This window comes from Antrostomus carolinensis, unplaced genomic scaffold (assembly GCF_000700745.2).
Source record: "Antrostomus carolinensis isolate BGI_N321 unplaced genomic scaffold, ASM70074v2 scaffold5537, whole genome shotgun sequence".
NCBI classification, from domain to species: Eukaryota; Metazoa; Chordata; class Aves; order Caprimulgiformes; family Caprimulgidae; genus Antrostomus; species Antrostomus carolinensis.
Genome location: NW_010327912.1, coordinates 1,014 through 28,188, shown reverse-complemented (window position 1 = coordinate 28,188; position 27,175 = coordinate 1,014). Strand labels below are relative to the sequence as shown.

The 27,175-nt window shown below is 37.3% G+C and overlaps 1 protein-coding gene across 1 annotated transcript in view; it reads left to right on the top strand.

Annotated features, from left to right (window-relative positions):
- LOC104528129 (semaphorin-5A) overlaps positions 1 to 13,736 on the top strand; it is a gene marked incomplete at its 3' end in the record, with an annotated part of 155,936 nt that extends 142,200 nt beyond the window's left edge. The window contains exons 12-14 of the mRNA XM_010172047.1: positions 2,159 to 2,340; positions 4,850 to 4,993; positions 13,589 to 13,736. Coding sequence (XP_010170349.1) covers positions 2,159 to 2,340; positions 4,850 to 4,993; positions 13,589 to 13,736 — 474 coding nt within the window. The remainder of the gene's footprint in view (positions 1 to 2,158; positions 2,341 to 4,849; positions 4,994 to 13,588) is intronic.
- Positions 13,737 to 27,175: the final 13,439 nt, after the last annotated feature.

Genomic DNA, 27,175 nt, shown 5'->3' with positions numbered 1-27,175 from the left:
GGTGGTAGAGAGAGAAAGCAGAGCAGAGCAGTGCTGGGAAAGTACCGCCGTATTGTTGGATTGATTGTGATTTTCCCCTTGAGGTGTGTAAGATGGTGAACGGTTAATGGGCATAGGTTCTGGTGAGGGCTACTACTCATCAGTACATTTTGCTTTCCTATAGTCCTATGATGAAATTGGTTGATATCACTTGTGAAAGAGAGATATTGATAGAGGAAGCAGGTGAGTCATGGGGAAAAGCAGAGATTGCAGTGGGATGATCTTTACAGGAGTAGGGGGAAAAAATCAAGAGAGAGAAACCTGCCATCAGTACGTCCTTCTGAGCTCAAGCTTTCAGCTAAGTTTTATGAATACTTTCCCTACCACTTGATATAAATTATGGTAACCATAGACAACTGTATCTTTAGTTTATAATTGTAGGTACAATGATAAAGGTGCTTTGATGCAGCATAGAAATAGAAAGCAGTAAAGATATTTTCGCATCTCTGACATTAATCAGATTGGGGACATATCATTGCTAGTTTATGGAATATATATTTGTTAGATCAGCAGTATAAGAGAAAATGGGTTTACTTGTCACTTAACAAGAAATAAGTATTTCCTCTTGTCTTATGAAAAACAACAGTGTATACTCTGCATGAACAAAGATCACCGAGTTATTTTTAGTAAACAGCTGTCAACAGAATTTTGAAAATATGAATTATGTTTATGTCAGTTGTAGCTGGCAGAATATACACATAGCTGTTCTGAGGAGAAGCTGTATCTCTGAAAAATAAATAATGAGAAATGTAACTAATAGTGAAATTATGAAACCTTTACCACAGTGAAAAGAATCGGCCAGCAGCCAGTGTGGCAATGGAAACATGTCTTGTGCTGTAATCGCATCTCTTCTATCTTCAAACTTCCCTTACTGCTGTTAAAATGAAATACTAAAAACAGCAAAGGAAGATGCTATTTCAGATCATTCATGATGATCTACAACTGTAGTTCCTATATCAATATGTAATCAAATGTTGAAGTGTTACATTCTTACACATTTGATAAAATATGCATGACTACAACTGATACATATTTGTTTTTATCTGAGTGACTTTAAATGCTATTTAGCCTGCACTTGTTAGTACTGTTGTTTTGACTGAAAGTTGAAATGTGACAATCAAAAGGCAAATCCTTAACATTTAAGTGAAAAAGTGGCTATCATTTCCATTTATGGTCGCAGATTTGTCAGGATTAACACCTTGGTAAAAAAGTTAATAATATGAAAGTCTATCTTTGTTAAGAGAACTGAATTCCCCATGTACAGCTCCATTTTCTTTAGAAGTTTCAGTAACCATGGAGGCTGCTGCAATTTCCTTTAGCACATTTTGTTTCAGCTAGACAATAAAGATTTCTTATTAACATGTGTTATGGCAGCATGATGGAAACATTCCAGTCAAGACGAGAATAGTCTGACCCTTCCAGCCAAAAGTGTGAGAATTAACTTCAGTGGGAGCAAACTGTCTCATCATGCAGGGTTAGGTGCTGCTTTTTGAAGATGTTTTTAGGATTTATGCATATAATTAAATCTAACGTTTAGAGAGGGTCATATTTAAAACCACATTTCACTTTTATGAAATGGTGCTATATGATATGTGCTTCAAAAAACTATTGTCAAAAAAAAGACACTTATGGAGATTGGAGTTTGATTCATCCAGTTTTGTTATCCTGGACTATTATCCTCTGCTGCCTCTTCCTTTTGATCTAGATTTGGCGTTTCCACGGGCATTCTTGCACATACTGTTTTACAGTTAGTATCAAGGTTCCTAACCACAGGTAAATTTTAGGAAATAGGGAATACTGTCATTAGTAGATAATCGAGAAAGTGAAACTGTACTTTCTATTGAATGACTGTAGGCAAACATGGTTGCTAAAGGTAACAGTTAGTTGTGGTTATTTTTATTGCTATAGTGGTGGCACCCAGTGCCCCAAATCAGTTGGAAGTGGGAATTATGCAGCTACAGAAATTATAAGGGGAGCTTGCTGTCTGGAAGGTATACCTCTCCAGGGGGGGCTTTTATTGTTGATGGCTTAAGGCTGTACCTCCATGTACTGCAGAATTAAGAGGTTGTATAAAGACTGTCAGGCCTTAAGTAAGCCTTTCTGTTGTGTTTGTTTCTAGATGAGGAATCTGACAGTGGATGGGCATTTTGGAACATGGTCACAGTGGAAACCTTGCACCCACACTGATGGTGCCAGTGTTGGCTCCTGTCTCTGCAGGACACGGGTGTGTGACAGTCCTGCTCCTCAGTGTGGAGGCTGGCTGTGTGAAGGACCAACCATGGAGATTGCCAACTGTTCCAGGTACACAAAACAATTCCAAGTTCTATCGTTTATGGTTTAAAAGTTTTTAACTTAATCACAATAGAACCTACCCTTTAAAATCTCATCTGCAATCCACTGATGCTGTTCCGTGGATGAAACAGTTTATAGCACTGGCCACAGCAAATGAGACATTGGAAAGTATCTCTCAGACTTTGTGGCAGACGGTATAAGCCAGTTGGCAAATAGTGATTTCAAACTCCTCAGGTAACAAAAACTCTGAAAGAAAATAAGTGTTAGGTAATATCCACAGTACAATACTTTTTCTCTGTTAGTCCTAATTTTTTTTTTTCTGGAATTCAGAACTGTTTACTTTTCTGGAGGTCTTATGCCACTGTTGTATTCCTCCATTCTTCCTTGGGAAAAATATTTTAATTATATCTTTTGATTGTATCATGACATCTGGATCTATTACCAGTCTGTATGCCACTCTTCTGTCTTCCTCAGGCAGGTAACCATTCCCAGAAAAAACAGTGAGGGTAGGTAGTTTCAAAGAGACTTAGAACACTGAATATTCTGAACTGCATTAGGAGTTCATGTTTAAAGCATTATACATACTTTAATTGAAAGATAAAACTTATACACTGGTGCATTCTGATTATTTTCAGTGATTCTGCTTTTTGTCTCTCTCCTTAAAAAAACAAAACAAACCAAAACAAAACCCTCAGAAGCACATCATGGTAATGAATAAAACTGATTATCCTGCATAAGATAATTGGAAGCTCTGTAAGTGCAAACAGTCGATTTTAGGGAAACTATTAAAAACATAACAGTATAGCATATAACATCAGATCAAGAAAAGATAAATATGCTGTGAGATACTGAACAAACAACAGTTATTGGCTGTCAGGTTTAGAAGGGAATTTGGAACATGATTTGAGGCTAGATTCACGTACTACATTGGCAGTATTACACTACTATTTTAACATCTTACTTCTGTTAACAGTGCTACATTAGTAATTGATTCCCAGAATTCATGGATATCCAGATAAGTTGTTCATTTTACCACTAGCGTCAGATTTTTTTTTTGTCTGTGTTACCAGTAATAGCTGATTATTTTTTATTCAAAAGCTTTTTTTTTCTGTGTTATCAACTCTTATATCTCTTATAATAACAAGACATCAAGATGAGTGGAATTGAAATTGGTAATATTTGTGATAAATTACTTGAATAATCTTATGTCATTTTTATTACTGGATTTAATTAGTTTTCATTGTTAAAAAAAGTTAATTAAAAATCAAGTAAGGCACTATTTTAGATTTTGCTTTTATGGTTAAGAACTCATTATAGTTTAATTGTATTTTTCTTGCTTTCTATTTGTCTTTTACGAATACAGAAACTGCAAGCTAGCCATCAAAAGGTTTTGCAAACAGCTGTAGTGCATCATTTTTTGCTTAGGACAGGGTATGAAATTCCTTTTGAGGTGTTTGGTCTAGTGTACTTTTTCCTAGGCTATACTGGGGAGGAACAGCAGTGTCCTTTCCAAAAATTCACAAATGCAGCATACAGCATGTGACTTCTGCTAGCTCTTTTGTTACATTACAAATAAGACATTGGCACTTTATTAGAGTATCTTGTTGAAATTGCAAACTAATGCATTTTGACACATACTTATTAGTCTTTTTCCTTTATAATCATAGAATCATTTAGTTTGAAAAACACCTTTAAGATAATCAATTCCAACCATTAACCTGACACTGCCAAGTCCACCATTAAGCACCAGGTCCCTAAACACCAGATCTACATTCTTTTAAATACCTCCAGGGATGGTGACTCAACCACTTCCCTGGGCAGCCTGTTCCAATGCTTGACAACCCTTTTGGTGAAGAAATTACTCCTAATATCCAATCTAAACCTCCCCTGGAGCAACTTGAGGCCATTTCCTCTTGTCCTATTGCTTGTTAGTTGGGAGAAGGGATCAACACCCACATCTTACAACCTCCTTTCAGGTAGTTGTAGAGAGCGAGGTCTCCCCTCAGCCTCCTTTACTCCACACTAAAGACGGTTCACTCAGCTGCTGATCAGACAGAGATAAGGTGTCCCCTGAGCTTTCTTTTTCTCCAGACTTTAATCACTTCCCTTTCAGAAGAGGTAGCGAAACTTGACATTTTGATCCCCCTGAAAAAAAGACCCACAAATAATAATTGGAACAATATGTAATTAAAAGTTATCTTCAGAATTTTGATACAGGAGTTTTCACATGAAGTTTACCCTGAGTAAAGAGATCAAAAGCAACCAAATAGCTTCATATCTTTGTACTTTACTTCTTGCCCAATGAGGTCACTTTAGCAGTTGCTGATTACAAAGTATGGAATATGGAAGAATCAGTGCACCTTTATTTTAGTTCAATATTCTCTAAGAAATGGAACACAATGCAGTATTACTGACTTCTACAGAAATATTAATGGGCCAGATTCTGCTGTCAGTCACACCTAATCAGCCATTCGCTATGTATAACAGATGACAGAGCCTGAGCTTTTTATTCTACCAGAAATGGAGGCTGGACACCATGGACTTCTTGGTCACCTTGTAGTACCACTTGCGGAATAGGCTTTCAAGTTCGTCAGCGTTCCTGCAGCAATCCAACCCCTCGACATGGAGGACGCGTCTGTGTGGGACAGAATCGTGAGGAGAGGCGAGTTATCTTTTTTCTACTGTCTGTTTTAATTTCTTCTGCTCAGCTATATTCCACAGGACATTTTCTCCTTTACCTGCCTTTCCTCTTCTCTTTACTTTCACTTTCTCTTTAACTCCACTGCTGCAGAGCAGCAGTATTCCCATTAGTAAGGCTGTGGGTGTTCAGTGGTTCTTTCATCTTTCAAGTAGCTGCATCCCTTCCTCAGCCAGCTGAGAGCTCCTGGTATGCCAGAGAATTGTGCTGAAGCAATGTGCTGCTGTCCCTTGAGACCCTGAAAATTGATTCGCCTTGAAAATTTATTGCAGTGTATTTGGACTGTAACTCGCTCAGCCTCAAGACCTGGAATTCAGAGCAAAATATAGTAAGGTCACAGCTCTATGTTACTGATGCTGTGAGTTCTTTTTTTTTTTTTTCTGTCTTAAATGAATTAAGCATCTGTATAACATGAAAGGAAGTTTCAAGGGCTTTGTTTTATATTCAATAAATATAATACACCTTGAACTCAAATATCTTCTAGTGAGGTTTCAGGGTTTTTTTAAACTGTATATATGTTAACACCTGAACAGATCCAGTCAGCTGATTTCATCATCTACTACTTTCGCAGTGGGCTAAGTATTTTGTCACTAGTTCAGAATGTAAAGTTCAGGCTTCTTATTCTATTTTATATGCACCCTAGTGTCTCTAATTTGTAATTTATTTGTTAGGAATTTTAACAGGAATTGAATATTTCTTTAAACCAAATTAGAATATATTCAGATAAACTGCAACTTTTAGATGCATTATGTTGTTGTGGTGGGTTGACCCTGGCTGAGCGCCAGGTGCCTACCAAGCCTCTCTTTCACCCCCTTCCTCAGCAGGATGGGGAGGGGAGAAAATAAGATGGGGGGAAAAAAAGAATTAAAAAAAAAAACAAAACTCGTGGGTCAATATAAAGGCAGTTTAATAGAACAGCAAAGCAAAGCCATGTGCGTGGAAGCAAAAGAAGAACAAAATATTTATTCTCTACTTCCCATCATCAGGCGATGTCTGGCCACTTCCTGGGAAGCAGGACTTTGGTACGCGTAGCAGTTACTCTGGAGGACAAATGTCATAAATAACAAATGCACCCCCTTCCCCCTCCATTCTCCTAGCTTTTATTTCTGAGCAGACATCATATGGTATGGAATATCCCTTTGATCAGTTTGGGTCAGCTGTCCTGGCCATGTCCACTCCCAAGATCTTCCCCACCCCCAGCCTTGATGCTCTGTGAGCACTGCTCAGCAGTAACCAAATGCTGGTGTGTTATCAACACCTTTCTAGCTACTAATGCAAAACACAGCACTCTGAGGGCTGCTATGGGGAAAATTAACTCCATCTCAGGCAGACCCAGTACAGTTGTTCCTCAAGGCATGCCAAAAAGCTAGATAGCAGAAGACTGATGGTGGTATAAGAATTTGGAGTACTGTAGTCATCTGTTTCAAGAGATGTATGCGGGTACATTTCCTCTCAATATGCACTTGCAGTTTACTTAAATGTTTCTATATGGATGATTTAGTATCTTCTATCACTGTTGGATGAAAACAAGATTCAGTAACCTTTATGAGTTTCAGTGAGGGATTTAATTAAACACCAGCTCTGGCATTTCTTCGTATTAACAGATTCCATTGAAGGGAAGTTGCATCACACATTTATGTATTAACAGACCATCAGGAACCTTATTTTTCTAACTCTAAATGTAAAGAATCAGTGTCAAAGAACATGTGAACACTTCTTGCTGTTTCAGAGTCATGAGTATTTACCATTTCATCACATAGGAGAGCATTTTGTTATTTTGTAAATTGCTTTCTGAAAATAGGTTGCCCAACCAAAAAGCTGTCACCACCAAATATAGTTTATATCTATTGTTACATAGCTCTGTCCCAGCATGAATAACAGTTACTGATTTTCTTGAACTGAGAGGTCAGTCCTAGGCAGGACACAGTGAGACTGAATATAGAGAAAGGGATTTTAGTTTGGATAGACTTTTTAGTGATAGACTGTGAATGTTAGTAGTCATTGTTCATCTTAAGTTGAACATGGAATAAAAGTCTATTAAGGAGTTTCAGAGAAATACAGAAAATAATGAGAAATACTTCCATAATTACAGGAGAAAATGTCCAGTATTGAGACAGTTGGTGCACTAAAAAAGCAGTTACAAAATGGAAAGTGATACTTAGAATGAGCTGAAGTAATAGCAGCCTAGAAGGATTAAATTTTGGTTTGTAACAGTTCTGAAGGAACAGCAGGCTTATGTTGCTTTGCTTTTGTAGCCTGCAGGTTACTTGTCCTTTCCCTCTTCCTCCTGTTCAGCAGCAATTTGGGATGTATGTGCCTGTCAGTTTACTGCAGGATGACTTTTTCTCTCATAGTTCCTCTATTGCTGTTTCCTATCTCCTTGAAGCACCCTTCACTCTCACCGGCCCTGCACCTTCCTCTCACTCACTAGCTTGCTCACAGCTGGCCTTCCTGCCTCTACCGTGGTTTTTTTTAAAGTTATCCATGATGTATGCTGATACTTTTAAAGTTGTTTTTTTTTAAAGTACTTTTAAAATTTATTTCCAGAAGGTGTGATATGTTAGGAAGTTTTGCCATATAATTTGTAAAGCAGCTAGAGGAACGAGGCATCAGTTATTTGCCAGGATTTTTGTCAGTTTCAGGCCAAGTACTTGGATAAATCTCTTCAGAGCTGAAAAAAAAGAGTCCTGGGAAACTCACCAGCCAGGGCCCATCCCACCACCCCCAGCAGGGGAACAGGGCATGACTGGAGATTGTGGCCAGATCCAACAAAGAGTCTAGGTGATAAATGATGTCATAGGGATGAGGTCCAGCTGGGAAGCCAAGCCACAGGCCAGGGTTAGGTTCAGGTTCAGTGGTCACTGGGCAGGTCTATAGTAACAGGGCCAAGGCCAGAAGCCAGTCCACACATTAAGGTCTAGATGAAGGGGCTCCATGGTGGGCCAGGGACAAGGTCCAGCACTACTCCAACAGTACAGCTCAGGCAGGGTTGAAGGTCCCTGTCAGAGCTTAAATAGAGCTCCACGAGTAAGGGTAGATGTCCCAGCTGAGGCTGACTGGGGCCATTATAACTTTATGAGTGTCCTCAGGACTCTGACAGCTTGTGGAGTGTTTTGAGCTATGAGGGCAATGGAGTACCAGTATTTACAGTAGTCCTTGTTCACTGCTTCACTCCAGTACCCTTAGAGTTACATCTGCACCAAATGGAAATTCCTTTGAGAACTGGGCCCAGTACATTTAGGCAGACTGAGCAAATATTCCACATGCAGTAACTCCTAGGAAACATTTACCTCGGTTTTATATCCCCACTACCAATAAGCAGCTTCTCGGATTTTCTCATTTAAATTAACTGATGTTTATAAATAGCTAACATTTTACTTTCTTAATGGCCCAGCTCATATGTAAAATGAATATATGTGTAGTCTTAGTAGAAAATAGAATAGTTGGTTTACATATTGTGTGCATTTGTCTTTATAAAAGTGCATATTCACGTCACCTTCCCATGTACAGAGGCATAAATACAGGATTCAGTTTCCACAGCCGGCATTGTCCCAGTCTTTGAAACAGCTTTTCAACAAACAGTGATTTCCATAGAATTCCAGTGCATAACTTCATAGAAAGCAAACACAGAAAAGGCAGCATATAGCTGAGCTAAATTCACTTACAGATGTGAATGCATATTCAGTTTGAGAGTATTTGTTCATGCATTAAGAGCTAAATGTTTGTCTAGGTTATGTTTGTTTTACCTCATGAAAGCCATGATCCTACATGAGTAATGTGCCAGGCAGCTCTGTGCTTGCTGGTCATTCCCTTGAAATCAATGGCAATATTTACCAATTTAAAGTGTTGCAGATAGGTTAAGCTGTTGCATGCTCTGCCGCTAAAGGAGTGGTGGGGGTGTGGAAAACAGTTGAGAGATAGCAGCAATGACTCATATTATAAATTCAGCTCACCTTGTAGAAATAGGTCAAAAGTTCAGCTAATGTGCATTTAGATAGAATATGGAGAGGGAGTAAAAATAGTATTTTAACAAAATTTGCTAGTCACATAAAATAGTTCTGTAGTTAAGACTCCAGATGGAAGATATCCTGATGAATTCCTTAGGGGCTTAAAATTTTTTTCTTTTTTCCTGTATGAGAAGTATTCACTGAAGCTGCTAGAAAACTCTGCAGCCTTTAGTTTCTAGAGTCTATAGTATCCTGTTGTGACTTTTTAATTGAGTGAAAATGTTGATCCCATCCTTTCTGTAGAAGATGATCTGGGTATGGGCTCCTTAAGTCCACTGGTCTCCCTCCTATTTGTGCAAAAATGAGGAACATTAGAATGATAATGTCTTGCTTTTAGTGAGTTGAGTTATCTTTTATTACATAGGAAAAAAAGAGAAAGAAACTAAGCATGGCAAATCAGAAGTAGAAAAATAAATTGGCTGCAGATGAGGAGTAAACATTTGAAAGCCCTGGAAATTTTGGGGTATATAAGAAGATTAGAAGCGGTACATATTGTCACCTTTTTTGTGCAGAATCCTCAGCAGATATTCAGAGCTTTTGGGCTTGTTTCCATGATAAGGAGGAATTGCTGAGTCAGGTGCCTGCTCTGTGCAGCACTGCTGCTTTTTTCCAAGCAGTGCAAACAAGCCCGGTCAGAGATCAAACACCAGGAGGCTTTGGGCTTGCTTGTGCTCCCATGGCTGTCCTGTCTGCTGGGAAGTGTGTGCTTCCATCCTCCTTGCTCCCTCTGCTCCCTCCTCTTCTTCCACAGAAGCCCCTGGGATCACACGCCCTAGCCCCTGCCACCTTCTGCAGTCTCTTGGGTAGGGATTTCTGTTGATTCAGCAATCTCAATCCCGTAAGGCATGTGTGTATGTTGTGTGTCTGCTTTCAATTAAAGGAATCCAGCATTCTCATCAGCCTCCATATAGTTTTTGCTTCCCAGTAAGTCAGCAGCTGGTAATCTTGAGTACCCACCACATAACAGTATATTGCAAAGAAATGAGCAGACAGTGATCAAGGTTATCTAGTTTTTCTTAAATACATGCTGTTATAATATAGTTCAAAATTAAGAATGATGTATTAAAATTAAATAGCATCTCTCTCTGGAATAAAAAAAGGACACATTTGTAACTTTTCTGCAGTTAGCCTGTGGTACTCTGTGCTGCATAGCTACACTGAAACAAATTGATGTTTTACTAAAGGTTGAGATTTTCATACGAACAAGAATAATAATTCCAGTTGTACTCGAATTGCCTGGAGTAAAAATTTTTAAATTACTGTAGGAACTAGTGGTTGTGGTCACAACTGGACAGGGGATGTTTTCCCTTCCCCCAGTATGACAATGCCTTTATTAGGGCATTTGAACTTGGATTCACTGCAAGGGGAAATGGGAAGGGTCACTGTACAAAACCCACGTTTCTCTAGGCTGATCTCCCTTCTGACCTCATTGCAGTTAGATTAGGGGAGAGGGCAGTGGTTTCACAGATTCCAGTTTCTTGCATTGCATGTTTTGTTGAATTTTTGTAAAATGTTAGCCCTGTGGGTCCTGAGAACAAAATTAAGAGGGGAAGAAAGAGCAAAAGGGAAAAAGGGTTACTGAGTGACTTGAAATGCAGCCAAGAAGAGATATAATGAAACTTGGCTCAAAGCCCTATGCTGTAGCACAGCTCTCAAAGATCAATTGCAGGGATGTGTCTAGCTGTGAAAACATACCTGATGTTTTCAGAGGCTGGCTGGCTGAAATGAAAATAAGATTCCACTTGTATGCCGTGTTGTGTGGTTTTTTTTTCTTTACCTGAAAAAATAAGAAAAATTGACAGTCACTTCTGTTGTTGACTTTAAACAAACAAAAATCCTAAATTGAAGTTAAGTAGCTTATATTGGAATTTTAGGGCTTTTTTCAGCTGCTTCTTGTAGTTTCAACTGTGTCTTTAAATATTATTGGTTAACAGAATCGCCAGCCTTTGAAGTGCTTACTATATCAGTTGTTAAATTTCTTTTCTGTCTTCCGCTAAAGTGAGAGAGATAGGACACGTTGACACTAAAAGAGGTGCTGTATAGTGTCATGAGTCTCATCAACGTGTGATTTGTCATGGTTAGCTTCAGGTGTCCACGAATGTGAGTTCTTATCTGTGACTCAGGTGTCTGAACTTCCACTACAATCTGTAGAAATCTAGTCAATGCAGGCTGTGGAGAACAGTGTGATTTGTCTACTCCTACTCTATATTCCTAAATATGATCAAATTAGTCATTCTAGTCTCCATAGCTTGTATTGACAAAATTTCCATTTACCATAATGGGAGCTTAAATGTCTGTCTCCCATGCAGCCTGTATAGTGAGCAGAGAAAAATCAGTATATTGAGGGCTGTGTATGACCTACATTAATTAGACATCGGCTTTAGGCTGACACAAATAACATTTTTAAAAGGTCTGTTTCTTTCCATGAACTGTTGCTCAAGTTTATATAACTACTTCATTTATAGACACTGTATATGCCTATACTTTAAGGTAAGTTGAGTCTCACCCTTAATTTTACTTTTTGCATGGCTGAATGTCAGTAATTGTCAACTTCATGGCAGACTTGCTTTATGCTATGTGTGCATCCCAAATTAATTTAGCACATATCCATTAGAACCAATTAAATTATGCAAAATGTGTACTCATTTGACTAAATAAATGATGATGTTACATCTCTGTTTCATTGGGTACACATTCTCAACAAATGATCACAGAGACAAACTATCACAAACCTTCACAGAAATGACTTCATGTGACAAAGAATGTGTGCAGCTTTTGGAAGTTCGGGGGAAGAATATCCAGGCGCAGAATATTCCTCTGCACCTTTAGTGATAGCATAATGCGAACTGTGAATTGCAAATATTGAACATGCAGAAGGAAAAATAGGTAGTTTATGTATAAGCTACTGTTGAAAAACATTTACCCAAATCATGCACTGAAGAATTCTGAGATAGCAGATTCATAAATATTGAGGGTTTGAAGTTTTTTTTTCCTCAGTTTACAGGTAAATGTCAGATGAGGTTAATACAAGCTATTAATAGTTTCCTTAACTATACAGAAACACAAAACTAAATGTAATCACCCTATTTATCCCACTTCCAACCTCTTAAATTTTTATGAAGTTGCTCAGACCTAGGGACAAATTCTGAATCAGCACGTGTTAAACCTACCATTGTATATATCATACACAAACAACTTTTTTTTTTCCCCATGAACTTCTGAATGTGCAAATTCTTTGATAATGAAGGATTAGAGCTTGAAGACCTTGAGGCTTTCTGAAAAAAAAAACAAAAAAACCCCAAAAAAACCCCCCCCCCCCCAAAAAAAAAAAAAAACAAACAAAAAAACCCCCAAACAAACCCCACACCAAACCCAAAAAGTACTTATGGTTATTCTTGTTGAAAATTACAACAGTTTATACTGTCATTTCTCTTTTTGTAGAAAATGAATTACTGAATGAAACTGCAGTTTTCATTGCAGGAGAGTGCAAATTGATGGAAACTTGTTAAAAGGGCAAGATGACAGTGGATTTTGGATATCTAGTGTAAAAAATGAGGAAATATTGTAACAGATTGCTTTGTTTGTTCAGGCCAGTTGAGTAGTTGGAACAAGAGCCACACAGCTGCATTCAGAAAATATTAGAGCGCTCCTTCAGGGTCATCTGTTTTCTGAATATTGTGGCTTTGCCTTATCTGAAATAACAACTTGGTATCTTTTAAGAGCCCCAGTCACACTTGCTGGTGGTCCAAATCCTTTGGATCTGTGTAGATGGTCCTTACTAAGCACCATATGCTATGGCTAGAGTTATTGGATGGCACACAAGAAATCAGGAATCAGGTTTTTACCAAAAATGAAAAAACTCACTAAAAGTTGGGACCCTCCCACATATCTTAATGTCTTTTTACAATAATGACAGCTCAGTAGTAAAATATTCCTGCTTCCCTCAAGAACCTAGTAGGCCTCTGAATGAGTTTGCAGCCCACTGGGTAATCCTTCAAAGATCATAATAGCTAAAAACACCCTTTAAAAGACAATCAATATTTTAGCTTTTATTTTACCCATAAAGTGGTGACACTGTGGAAGGCAAAAAGCAAGTTTAGCTTTCTGAAGAGGAGAGATATGGATCCTAATCAGTGCTTAGCTGGAGACTGATAAAAGACTGCATGCATAAATGGTTGCCTTCCATTTGGTTGACTCACTTCTGCCCCAGATGTATAGCCACAACTGTTTTTAATGAAGTAGTTGTCAACCTTGGTAACATATTCACAGTACAATAGCGTGGTTCTATCTCATGGATTGTATAAAGGCACTGAATAAAGCAAACAAATGCTTCACCCACGCAATTATGGCCTCAAAAACTCTCAAATGTTTAAACACACTGTGCAGTGTGACAACTGTTATTTCAGTGCTTTATGAATAGAGAGGGGCCCTTTGTATAAAATATTTCCCTGTCCAAACATCTATCTGAATAATGCAAATGAGTGACTTCTGGGGGAGATCTTGTCTTGGTACTAAAAACATTCTTTGCCCCTTTGTTTGCCTTTTCTTGCAGGTACTGCAATGAGCATTTGTTGTGCCCCCCTCACGTGTTTTGGACAGGCTGGGGTCCATGGGAGCGCTGCACTGCTCAGTGCGGAGGAGGGATCCAGGCGCGGCGTAGGACATGTGAAAATGGTCCTGACTGTCCTGGCTGCAGTGTGGTAAGTAATTCTCAGCTGTACCTTCAGCAAATATGTATAACCATATGCCAATATCTGTGTCCATAGGGCATCTGTGTACGTCTGTATGCTCTATCCCTGACATGAGTCACCAGAGTGTGTTTGTCTCGGTATTGCTCGTGTGCTGAAATTCACACAGTTTATCAGTCAGAAATACATATAATTAAACTTTTTCACAATATAATCTAGAACATGAGGTTTCTGAGGCAAGGCTGGTGCAGATACGGATGTATATTTGGCAGGTTTTTGGTGTGTTTTATTTGTGTCACGAGAGTACATAGGAACTCTAACTATGAGCCCAGGACTCCAGCGTATCAGATCCTGTACAGCACAGAAAAAGATAAGCTTAAAAGCTAAAGATATAAGGAGCTAATAAGTGAATACATGAAACCACCAGGAAGTACTGAAGTAAGCTTGAATAGCAATAGTGATCTTAGCATGGCAGCAGGCCAGCAGCTGTCAGGCTTTGAAGCTACAGTGGGATGATTTTGAGAGAAGAGAAGTGCTTTATGGATACCCAATTTATGAAGTGAAGCATATGGGAAACCATATAGGGTTTTTTTTTTTATATCTGAACAAATATAGGTGATAGGTTTCATGTGATGGGAACATCAAAATGGGACATTGCTTTCTTGAAGGTGGAAGAGATGATGCATAGCAGTATATGGGTGAAGGAGAAAAATGTAGCCGAGACATATAGAGAGCAGGGTGACATGTTCACTGCAGTACACTGGGAAGATAACCCCAGTGTGATATTCATGAATGGATAACACTGCCAAAGCCAGAGGAAAGAATATTATTGCAGGAAAATGAGAAGCTGAAGCAAAGTCTTAGCAAGTATAAGTAACTACCAGAAGATAAACCTTGAGGTGCTGTTTCGTAATAATTTGAATTCTAGTGATGGATTGTCACTGAATGGGGTATTATGTAGAAAGCATAACCTGGGTGAAAATTTGAAGTAGCCAAAACTGCAGAAGACAGTCTCCTGGTGAATGACAGATGGTGGTGTTAATCTCCCCAGTGACCTAGAATGAGTACAACACAAAGGAAAAATGAAAGGTTGGTTTTAACCATGTTGTGCTTAATGGGCAGGCCTAATGTTGCACACTGAGAAACATGTACTCAATTGTGTTCCAGAATATTAAAGAGGTAGAGAGGTAGAAGAAAAATACTTACCCCCTCCCCCCCCGGCCATATTAAGCCAATTTTTTATATGCCTTCATTTCAGAGAAAAAGCTTAATTCTGAGGTTTGTCATCATCTGTGGTCTATTTATTAGACTGGCAGTAATTCAATACTAAAAAAAGGTTCATGTATTACCTTTTTTTTAAAAAAAAAAATTAATGTTTTATGCATATTCCCAGCATTTTTTCTCTTCTTAACATTTATCGTGGTGGTAGAATTGCATTTTCATTAGATTGAAAACATCCAACAGGTTTGTTCCTGTCTTTCAGTTGAACTTTAAGAATTAACATAATAGCTTAGAATTATACCAAGTTTTCAAAAATATTTATCTCCCCCTGATGGCACCCAAAAAACCAAACATATGGTCTAGGTCTGTTGTTAAACGTTCCTGACTAGCATAGAAAAGAGCACAATCTAAAGGTTTTCTGCCTCAGTTATCCCTGTTTATCCCATACAAAAGTTTGCGAGAAAAAGCAAGTATTTTGTTTTGCACAGAATCTTGCCATAGTTTTAAATAACTCTGATTTTTCTCAGGAAGCTCCATGAGGAAAGTAGGAAAACCTTTACTGTAAAAATTTCTTAATTAAAACTGATTTGAGATTAATCTTAATGGGTTTTGTAATTTATTACCAGTCTTAGCATGTCTTCTCTGCTGTGTCACAAAACACTTACCAATTCAGCTATGGAAATAGTTTTGGTTTTTTATTAATTAGAAAATTATTGTGTTGATGGTTTCAAAAAAGTGCTTAGCTTTGGACTATATAGTTGTCTTGCTAATACTTAGGCACTGATGGAAACCAATCTAAGGCAGAAATCCTCTATAAACCCTAGTGTTCTTGCAAGACAAAGGAATCAGGTATAAAGTTTGTGTTCTGTTTAAGTTTCAATGAATTTGAACCTGGACATTACCTGTTTTGAGTCAAAAGTTTTTCAGCCATAGTAGAACTTTGTCAGTAAGTAGTGTACCTGGACAAGAAAGTACTTTATTTCTTCTAAGAGTTTGTTAGATTAATGTAGGAAGAAGCAACCTGAAATATTTTTATGCCTTCTTGTAAATGTTGAATGGATGAAGTATTTATATTAATAAAATTCTAATGAATGAGGAGCAGGAATATCGAAACTTGTTTATTTATCAGAGGTTCTTCTGTTTCAACCAATTTTTTTATTGTTGTAGATATTTATCCTTCAAAACAATCAGAATTATGTGTCTTATTACTACTAATTTCCCGTCTTTACTGGTTGTAGTGATAGTAAATGTAGGTGGTGAAAAGTATTTACTGACTTTAATTTGTTTTTAAAACCTTTTATTCTGAGTATCTCAGAGCACTTGGAAAGCTAAATAATCTTGGGAAAAGTTTCAGTGAAAGTGGTAGTAATCTACCCTGTCTACTGCATATTTGGTCTGGAGTAAAAGGTGTTATGAGCCAAACTTTCATCAAATGAATTAAAGGCATAGCTGAGAATAGACTCAGAGACTTAAAATGCCCAGTTCTCTCTTTGGACCATTAGATGACAGCTTTAATCTAAAAGAGGACTCTTCAGGTTTCTCATTTACCTTTAGTAAAGATGAACTCTCGGAAACTTTCAAAACATTTGAATGGCATGCTTTGCCATAGGCCTTCTGCAGCTGTATAGTTCAGAGTCTCTGGTCTGTACAGTTAAGACTCGTGTTCATAAAAAGTGGGAAATAAAAATATGTAGATAGAGGACTGGAGAACATATTATTTAAAAAGATAATAACTATGTTAGTCTTCATTTAAACTTGAAATGAAAAGAAATTTTTGATGTATCAGAGGTGTAGGGTAGACTAAACGCCACCTTGGGACTCCTTTCAACTATGCTGATTCTTTGTTTTTAGAACTGCTTTTCAATGTGGGGGATCAGGGGAGAAAAACAACAACAACTGTTTTTATAAGGCTTAAGAAAGGAAGTCTTACAGCTTCTTTGCCAGCAGTATCAGCGGACCAGATTTTATGTCGTAGGAGAACCTACCACCTACCTCTTCTGTTTTCCAATCTGCAGCCAGTCTGAGAGACTGCAGTATAGCCAATCCTAATCTAGTTAGCTGTTCTCACTTTGCAGCTTTTACCATATTCATGACTGTTGTCTGTGTCTACCTAATGATGTATACCACATAATTTTTACTGAGCATTTTTCCTTCCTTTTAGTGTGGTTGTGTTGCTCTTAGTCTGTAGTATCACAGCAGGTGATTACTGCCTGTGTTTTATTGTTTGCATGTTTCTCATCAGTTGGTTCCTTGGCTTTATCTGTCTCATAATAGAGATCAAGCAAGGCATTTGAATATTTTTTATCAGGACTCAGCAGAGAGCTCCCTGCAATTATTGCAAACTTAGCATCTTATAAAATAATAATGATAATAATAATAAATCTTTTGATGCATATAAATATTCTAAAAAGAGAAAAACATGATGATATTTTAAAGATGCGTCTCTCACTGAAGTGCACTCAATACATGAGAATATATGTATGGCCGGAGACTTAGGACTGAAAGCATTTACACTAAATATAGAAAACCATCAATTGTTATGATATAGGAGAATTAAACCACAGAGACACCTAAAGGTCAGAAAGATGAAGCTTGAAATAAAAATCTAGATCCATAAGGACCTGTCAAAGTCTTTATGTTAATCAAAGTTAGTAAAGAATGCTTGAAATTGTCTAATAAGAGATAGGACCATCACAGCCAAATTTAAGAGGAGCTAAAAATCTAGTAATAGAAAGCTTAAGTGGATTACTAAACAGGTATTACTGTCATGTATTCAGGTGATACATAGGCTAGAGAAGGAACTGTGGAATTCTGTGGACTGTGCTAATGTGACTCAGAGGACAAATATCTTCAGATTTTACAGTGTACTCAGATAAGTTTTACATTTCCTTCAGAAAATGCTTCTTTTCCCCCGAGAAGCATAATCTCAGTTGAATTTGCCTCAAGTCAGTAATAAAAAATAACTTTTTTTAAGAATTATTGCTGGAATAAGAAATCTCATTTGAGGCTCAAGTTGGATGACATACTGGGAAACTGGTAAAGTGTATATACGTTCCATATACCAAAACAAACATGTTGGGTTTTACTGTGGAATGAAAAAAAAAAAAAAAAAAAAAAAAAAAAAAAAAAAGAGAAATTTTATTTGTTTCTTAAAAATAGTTACTAGTGTTGCATTAATATTTTTTTATTAATATTACTTTAACATTCCAGCAGTGTGCTGAACACAAAACTTGGATAAGAAAAACTATCTGTATTCTAAAGTTTCTGTTATACATAAGATGAAAAAAAAGTCTTGGAAAAACAAATGTTGGAAATGTTTCTTTCATTAAGTTTTTAAAGGGAATTTGAAGATGGAAGGTTTTCAGAAGTACTGTCCATCAGAAAGAACAGTCTGCCTTTAAAATACTTGCCATCTCACAAAACAAACTCCAAATGCCTACTCTACAGAAAAGGAACCAGAACAGAAAATCATTATTATGCTTTTTTATGTTAGTTTTTTTTAAGTTTCTATTTGACCTCTTTGAGTTAAAGAAAAATAAAATAATGAATCATCTATTGCAAAACCAGAAAACATACTCTGACAAACATGAGTTACAAAAAATTGTACTTTTTATATGACATTTGCCTACTTCATGCTGATTTCCTTCTCCAATCTTTTTTTCTGTCTATAACGTAAAGTCTGTTGCGTATTAGCTTATTAACTGCTTTTTATATGTTTTACATACATGTAGCAATGTAGAGCCTGTCTTCTTTTGATGCTGCATACACTATTGCAATTACAAACAATGCCAAGTAATTAAAGAGAGTAAAATAACAAAAAAAAAAAAAATCAAATTCACAAGAAATATTTTCAGAGACTGCTGACACATTAATTAATGGTACTTGTAGTGTTCAACTTTGTCAGTAAAGTGAGTTATCAACTTGGCATGCAGAGTAAAGGTAAACATGAAATATAAACTGGTTGAACTGATGTGCATATATGTACAAATGTGAGGTGTTTAAGGTAGTCTTTAGCTACACATTCAGTGATCATTTTGCTGTTCGATTTATTTAATTTTGAAAAAGAGGCTAAAATGCAAGATTTTTGCTTTCTTGCTTAAAACAAAGCAGTTTGAAACATCCCCCCCCTTTTTTTTTTGTGAAGCATGTACTTTAAAAATAATTTAAAACTGAGAAATAAATCTTAGGTTGTTGGAAAACTGTTCCTACTCCACTTCAAGCAATTCAGTTCAACTGTGACAATTGACACTGACTGCAGTACTGTTCTGAGGTTCCTGTAGCAAGCTTTTTCAGGGACTTCCAAGTCATGTACAATAACTTATTTTGTGAACCAATGTCAGATGATTTGAAATCTGTTTCAAGGCTAGTTAGAAGTGTTCTCCAAAGTGAGTATTCTCATATTCAAGAGCTTTGCCTTGGACACATGTACCTGTGATATAGATGATATGCATTTGATTCAGAAGTCCAAACCTTAAAAATAGGAAATAAATTTTACTGTAACTATGCACAAGATTTCTCAGGGCTTTGGAAGTAGGGAACAGCCAATGTGTCCCTCAGGGTCAGGTGATAGCCAAGTGCCTTCATCCTCTTAGGGAGTTGTATTGGTTAGAGATAGGAGACCCAATTAGCTACATCCAGAATTTGCCAGTTTCCTAAAAGACCAAGCTCATCAGAGTGTATCCTGTCACAGGTATTGCTGTTTGTTGCAGTTTTCAGCGTCTCCTGTGCTGTAGATAGTCTTTGCTATTGTTATGTAGTACCTTACACGTGGCTGTATGAGGCTTAGTGTTTGAATTGTCATCATTACTATGACTGATAACCATAGAAAACAAAAGTATCTAAAACCTGCTTCATTCTGTGTGCAATAGGCTAGGCACAGCGTTGGACTCAAGGCCTCAGCATTAGGAGACAGGAACTACTTCCCTTGGACTTGGCTTGTTTTTGAATATGAATGAAAAAAAGAGAAAGATAATTAGGAAGAAAGAAAGCTGAGTGCTGAGGTTTTTGAGCTGCACTAATTTTGGAATGAATTAATGAGCGTTACTGAAGCTGGAGGATATTTCCTGGGGACTCATGCTTCATCCAACCTGCGATTTTTTTCATTGCTGTGGACCTAGAGCATTCCATTATCTCTGGAAAGTAACCCATTACTCTGTCATTGAACACTAAAATTCAAAACAAAAAGTACGTGGTTTAGGTGTAAGTTTTAGCTTAGTTTCATCAAGTAATAAGGCTTACAGGATCGTATTGTAGTCTGTCAGATATTCTTACTCTTCTGCCCATAAGTAAGGAACACAGGAACACAGAATGTTGGGGATTGGAAGGGACCTTGAAAGATCATCCAGTCCAATCCCCCTTCCGGAGCAGGAACACCTAAATGAGATCACACAGGAAGGCATCCAGGCGGGTTTTGAATGTCTCCAGAGGAGACTCCACAACGCCCCTGGGCAGCCTGTTCCAGTGCTCTGTTACCCTCACAGTAAAGAATTTTCTTCTGAAGTTTACTTCAGAATCTACTTCCCCATTACGTCTGTGTTTGGAGGGTGGTCTTAGATGACAACATGGAATTGCAACAAGATGCTTGAAAAATAGTGGCCCAATAGAGGACAGAAACCTAAGTTCCCATCTTGAGTGTGAGAGTTGCAACTGTGTCCCTTATTTGGTCCAAGTGGCATGAGGTGCTGGTCAATGAGGGTAAATGTTGGCACACGTGTAGCTTGTGACTAGCTACTGCATGTTTTTTAATTTTTAGCAGTAGGACCTAAGTCTTACTGGCAGGAGATATGGGAAGTGGAAATGAGAGAAGTAAAAATTTAGAAGACTTGAAATATAAACTTACCAGAAATCAAGCTTAATTAGTTCCAGTGCTTATGGACCTACTTCTTTAGTATGTGTAGTGTAGCTTTATTTGATACTTAAGTAGTATTTCCATGAAATTGGAACTGACATAAACAGGGAGAACTGTAAAAAAAAACAGAGATATTTCAGCAGACTCAGGGAATGGGTGATTCTGTGGCAATTGAAATGTATTTTAGGGGAATTTAGGCCAAAAAAAGAACAACAGATATAACACTCAGTGTTTCTACCAATCTGTTCTGGGAGGAATTTTCTTCCTATCCTCCATCTAGCAATCATGGGAGTAGGATACACCAGATAGTTGTCTAGTAGCTCATGTAGTATTTTCTGTACTGTCTCAGAGTCCTGGCTCAGGCCAGTAAGGGTCCTGTCCTCAGCTGCAACCAGTCTCAGGTGCCAAAAAGGAGGTAAGGAATAAAATAAAAACAATGTAGGCAATTCTGCATGTGCAAAATAATACTTCCTGACTCCTGAAAGTCCCTGGATATAACTCAAAATGTGGTAGTTGGTTATAGTAATTACTACACTGTAGAAATACACCAATTTATAAATGGTAAATGTAATAGACTTAAATGGACCACTAATTTGAAAGGAAGAAGGAATAACAAATAATCTCTGTCCTGGAGTATTGGAAAGACTAGAGCTGTATTTAATATGTTTTTTTGCTTTCTTTTTGGAAAGGAAAAAAAAAGGTAGCAAGCTTCATATCCAAATTCAAGGGGGGAAAAAAAATCATGCAGCTAGAAATGAGCTGTTTTAACCAATCCCTGACTTTCAAACTGCTGAACAGCTTTAGCATAAAAAAATAAGTCAGATCCCAATAGAAAATGGAGAGCCTTAAGATATTACCATATACCTTGCTGGCATTGTTCTTCAAGAAGATAACAAGGGTTTCTGACAATGAAAATGGAGGTGGTTTAAATTATATGGTATTAAATTTATGTTACATTGTTAGAAAAAAAGGGTCATAATTAAAGTGATATACTAGCAAGAAATTGTAGGAGTTAAAGATGGATAAAGCTAACTGGACATACCAGTGGGTTGTCCTGGAAGGGGAAAAATCAGATTGTTGGGAGGTTGCTCTAGATTTCTGAAAGGAATTACTTTAGACAGATCTTGCTTATTAGTGTTTGTAGTGATTTTGGCAGAAAAGTTTGGATAATATTTGCTGGTGACCTAAAGTGGTGGGGCATCTTTAATACAAAGATTGATTTGCATGTCATATAGAAGTCTTTGAGGGCTGAAGTAATAGAAGTGAAGTGAGTTGTATTGTAATTGCAAAGTTGTGAACTTAACGTAAAATTAACAGAAACTCTGCTCTCACTTTGAAACACAGAGAGGAATAAGACGGGAGGACAATCCTGGTGCATGAGTTGTTTATGATACTAGCTATAGACCAGGAAAGTTATGCAGCAGTGAAAAATGTAGGTTCAGTTTTAGCATTTAAGATGTTTCAGCAAGGTATTTCCAGTAGAGACAAAGAAGGTAGTCTAGGGATTCATATAAACATCTCTGAAGGGATAATTGTAACAGTTTGGGCTGAAGCTAGTTGAAATTATGCTTTTTGTTTCACATATTGCAAGTAATGCAATTTCTCCACCACTGCTGTTGTGGAGCTTATCTTCAAAGCTGAGCTTATTTTGAAGCCGAATCATTGGATCAGTGACTGAAGTAATGGAAGCTCATTATGATTTCATCTACAAATTTTCAAAGTCTCCTCTGCTACAAAGATAAGTCTTTGTAAGTACATAAAATCCTTAATTTTACTGTAGGCAGGTCAGTAGCAACCTTAAGTCATTGTGCAATTGCAATCAAAATGAGAAAAAAGAGTGCATGAAGCATGGCATTGAAAATGACCTCAGAAACATGATAGAGCTGTTATCCAAAACTGTTCTGTAGCCACACTTACCATTCTAAAAGGATATGGCAAGAGGTGGAAGTGAGCCGAGACCTGGAAAATGTCCCAAAGAAAGACAAAAGTTTGGGATTCTGATAAATCAGAGTAGGCAGGGCTCTTGTGTATGAGGACCCAATGTATAAATTAATGAACACTGGGATTTATGTGCACTATGTATTGTAATATACTGAACCTTAAGGAAATATGAAGCTGATTAAGGAAATTAATTTCTGTCTAGGCCATTGTTAAATAATGTAAGTTGTTGCAAGAAATTGTTGAGGCTTAAATCTTAAAAATCAATTCCAACCCACCCCCCCCAACTAAAATTGTGTAGGATATCAGGATGATCTAGCATTATATTAGACAAAAACAAACAAACAAACAAACAAAACATTTGAGGTAGCATAGTAAACCACATTTTAAAGTTTTAAACCTTTTTCTGAATATAAACAGATTGAGACCTATGCTTTGGGCATTCCACTTATTTCTGTCCTGTCCTTTGACAATAACTAGGGACAGCACGTCTGATCTAGAATGGCATTTCCAGTGTTCTTCTTTGTGAGTGAGTGCTGAATCAGCTTACAAGAAATTGTCCCTCTGATTTATTTTGTTCCTTTTATGTTTAGCTACCTGTAGTTAAAATGCTACAGTGCAAACATAGTTACTGTGTTCACACATTTTGTACCAAAAAGTGTGCTCACATGTAGACCTGATGGTTAACATGAAGCAGAGTTTTGTTTCAGTGTTCTTCCCTTTGACCTCAGTAAATCAAGGGATGGATGAAGCCTGAATAAGTAGTATATGCTGTTGCCATTATTTCACTACTGCAGCAGCCGTTGAACAGTGTGAAACTGATTTGTTAGCTGAGCTAATTGGCAGCAGTCCTTAGCCATCCAAGTGCAATTAAATGCAACTCCATTCAAATTAATTATATTTATCTGTCTGCTTTTGTTTTCACTTCGTCTCAGAGCATTATAGTAATTTTTAATTTATAAGGCTGTGGTAAGATTTGTCTTTTCATTGAAAATAGTGTCAGGCAGCCCTACTCTTACCCAGGTTATATCAGGTTGGGGCATAATTAAAAAAAAAAAAATTTGGAATGTTTATTGATGGAGTTATTAAAACTACCTGTCTTTTCCTCCTGGGTTGATTCCCTCATCCCTTCCACTTTCAGTTGTTGACTTAGAAGACTTCTGCACTAATGCCACAGCCACCAAATAAAAGGCATTAAGTTATTCAAAGCCTCTGACATTTATCTTGAACAAACATGTTCACAAGTGTTAAAACAGGTAAATACACATTTTCAGTGTGCTTATTCGTAACTTATTTTGTATCTTCAGGATGTTGGGACTCAGTCTGCTACAGTATTCTGAAATAATAATATTTAGGCCTGAATACTCCAGTAGGTAGAATTGTATTCTTCATGTCTGAGAATATAAGCTCACGCAAATATTGAGCTCATTTACCAGTGTACACAGTGATTTGTCCTTGCAGCTTGAAGGGCAGGATGTAGTTTCACCATCCCCCTATCAGGACCCCTTATGGTACTTGAAAGAAACATAATTTAGTATATTTCTTTTCTGCTAGAGAAATGCATCTGAAAGTAGAATTATTAATCCTGCAGATTCCAGAACAGAGTTTTTCTCATTCAACAGTACTTGTTACATCATCTGAAACATCAGAAAGGTGAATGAATTTGAAGTCATAAAAGTAGGCCTTTCAGTTTACATTATGAAAATCTCCAACTTTGTTACTTATAACAATTTCTAGTGTGAGAGACCATTGAAGCATCTACTACTCTGTGAAGATAAAGGAGTTGATTTATCTTTCGTTTCAAATTGGTGAAACCACTGTGCAGACTGGGAGTGGTCCAGACATAGGTCAGCCCCAAAATGCAGTTCTTGCTTTGCTTTGTCAGAGAGGCTCTAGATGGAGAAAAGACTATCACTTTATTTTTCAGCTGTCTGATTCAGGGGAAGGACAGACTCACTTTGATCTCTGAGATTTGAATCAACCTCCAGAAGGAACAGTGGAAAAGAAATGGTAGAGTTGACATGCTAACTCTGCTAGCAATTTACTTGCATTTAAAATTAAGAGGAGTTGACCAGGTCCTCAGCTCACACAAAAATAATGAAATCCTGTTGGTTCCCTCTAGGATGCATGAGAAAACTTGCAAGTTACAGCTTGACATATCTCCGAATTGTGAAAATTTCTGCAGCATAAGACAGTACTAGGAGATCCTAAGTGTGTTCATGGCCTTTAGTGCAGGGTACCCACATTGGCAGCTCTTTGTGCATTTCATCCTACACCATGGGTGTCCAGGTTTTTCTTCCACAACATGCCAGCTAGGAGGCTGTGCAAGTATTGAGGAGAAGCATGCTGTCTCAGAGATAGCACTTGAACCTCTTATTTCCTTTGTGGATTAGAGAGGAAAAGGAAATGAAAATCTCTCCCTGGATCTTACGGCACTACAGCTACTTTGCCAGTTATGCAGGCTGGATTGCCAGTTTCCAGGTCAGATACCAGGCTGTTGTGTAGCCAACATCTGTGCAGTGCGCAACATGAGACTCTTCTGTGTGATTGCTCCTTTACTCACAAGCAACCCTGTTTTTAGTACGTGAAGATTGTTTATGAAGCTAGTGGCAGATTCCAAGATTCTTTATAAAAGGCCATTTATGTTGGCACTCATGAGGACATTGTACATGGCTCAGATCTGCAATGTGGGAGCTCAGATAGTGTGACTCTGACAATTTACTGTTCTGGTAATGTCGTATTACTGTGGATGTTCCTCTTACTAGCACAAAATTTCATTTCCCACAGCTGAATTTATTCTGTTCCCATCTCAATCAACACAAGCTATATGAAAAACCTGAGAGTTAGTCAATAGACCCACATCTTTGGTGTTGCCTGACTTAGCTAAGTCTTTTCACAGGCTTCAATGACATCAGCCAACAGAGGTCCAGAAATTGTGTCTGGTTGTTACTCCATCTAGAAAACCAAGACCTATAATCCTGCTTTAATCTGAAATGAAGGATGTTCACTCTATTTAAAGCATGAAAGAGATTCAGTCAGAAGTTTCAAAAATTTTCAGGCAGTTGCTCACAAAACTAGAATTATACTATATGCTTTCATATAGGAGCACATAACCCTCTTTGCAAATTCACTAAGCTCCCTATTAAAGGAAGTTAATTTATGTGTCCTATCCCTTATTGAAAAGCTGATCCAGAATCCCCATTCACATATTGAAGCATTTCTGTGAAATAGCTTGGAAGCATGAATACTTTGTTAAAGAGGTTTTAAAGGACTTAGAAAAAGAAGTAATGTGCATATAATCTTCTTCTGAAATGGAGGGCTAAAATGAATATTAGACATATAGTGAAATCTAACATCAGCAATTTGGTATGAAGTATAAAACTGATCCTTTACACAGAATGTGAGAAAAAAAGCAAAAGGTGGATTATAGGAATTAATCCATCCAAAACCTTGCTGGGGGTCATAAAAATGTTATTTTGAGAAAAGTAAAGAATGCAGTCTCGTTTGGTGTCTTTACTCAGGGAAATGTTTCCACTTCTTTCTTTTATTTTCAGAATGATTGACATTTTATTTACTGGTTAGTTTTCTAAGTAAAACTGAAGAAGTATAACAATATGACTAACTATAAAGTCAAATCTGACTTTTCTTGAGAGTACCAAAATGTCAAGAAAATCTGACTTATGTTGCCTTAAACTTCATAGGAAGAATAATATGTATGAGTGAAATTTCCTGTGTTGTGTGAGGCAGGTAGGGTGAAATGTGGAGAAGAAAGGATAATTTAAATAATGAGAGTGCAAGATTTAAAAAAAAAAAGTCTTTGTCTTTGCTAAAATCACAAAAGGGCTTTGCCTAAAATGGTCAGACGAATAGAGATGAAAATGAACTATTAATCTTTTGCCTTTGACAAGGTATGCACTCTTGATTATTTTGGGGAAATTTATTGGTGTGTTTAGTTCTTGGAATTGCATTCTGCCTGCAGTGATAACCTGATACAGAGTGTGCACTTTCTTAGTATATACTTATCCTTTCCCTTTTCCCCTGCAATATCCCCTTCAGAGTGTTCTCCTGAAAGTAGATGATGTTTTAGATACTACAGTACTTTCCATGCTGTTCAATATGTTTAACCACACAGGTCCCAGCACAGACCATGTTGGATACCTTCCGTTATGAAAACTGACCATTTATTCCTCTCTTCCATTTCCCGTCTTTTAACCAGTTAATTATCTGTGAAAGGATAATAGCTTTTCTCTTAGCTTGTGGCTATAAGTTTCCATAAGAGACTTTAAGAGATACTGTGAAATGTCTTCTCGAATTCAAGTAAACCGTATCAACTTACCTCCTGTATCCATATGTTTGTTGCCTTCTTCAGAAACTGATACGTTTGTGGCTCCCTTTTATAAAAAAGCAGGGTATATAATTTTATTATCCAGTAGGTCATATTTTT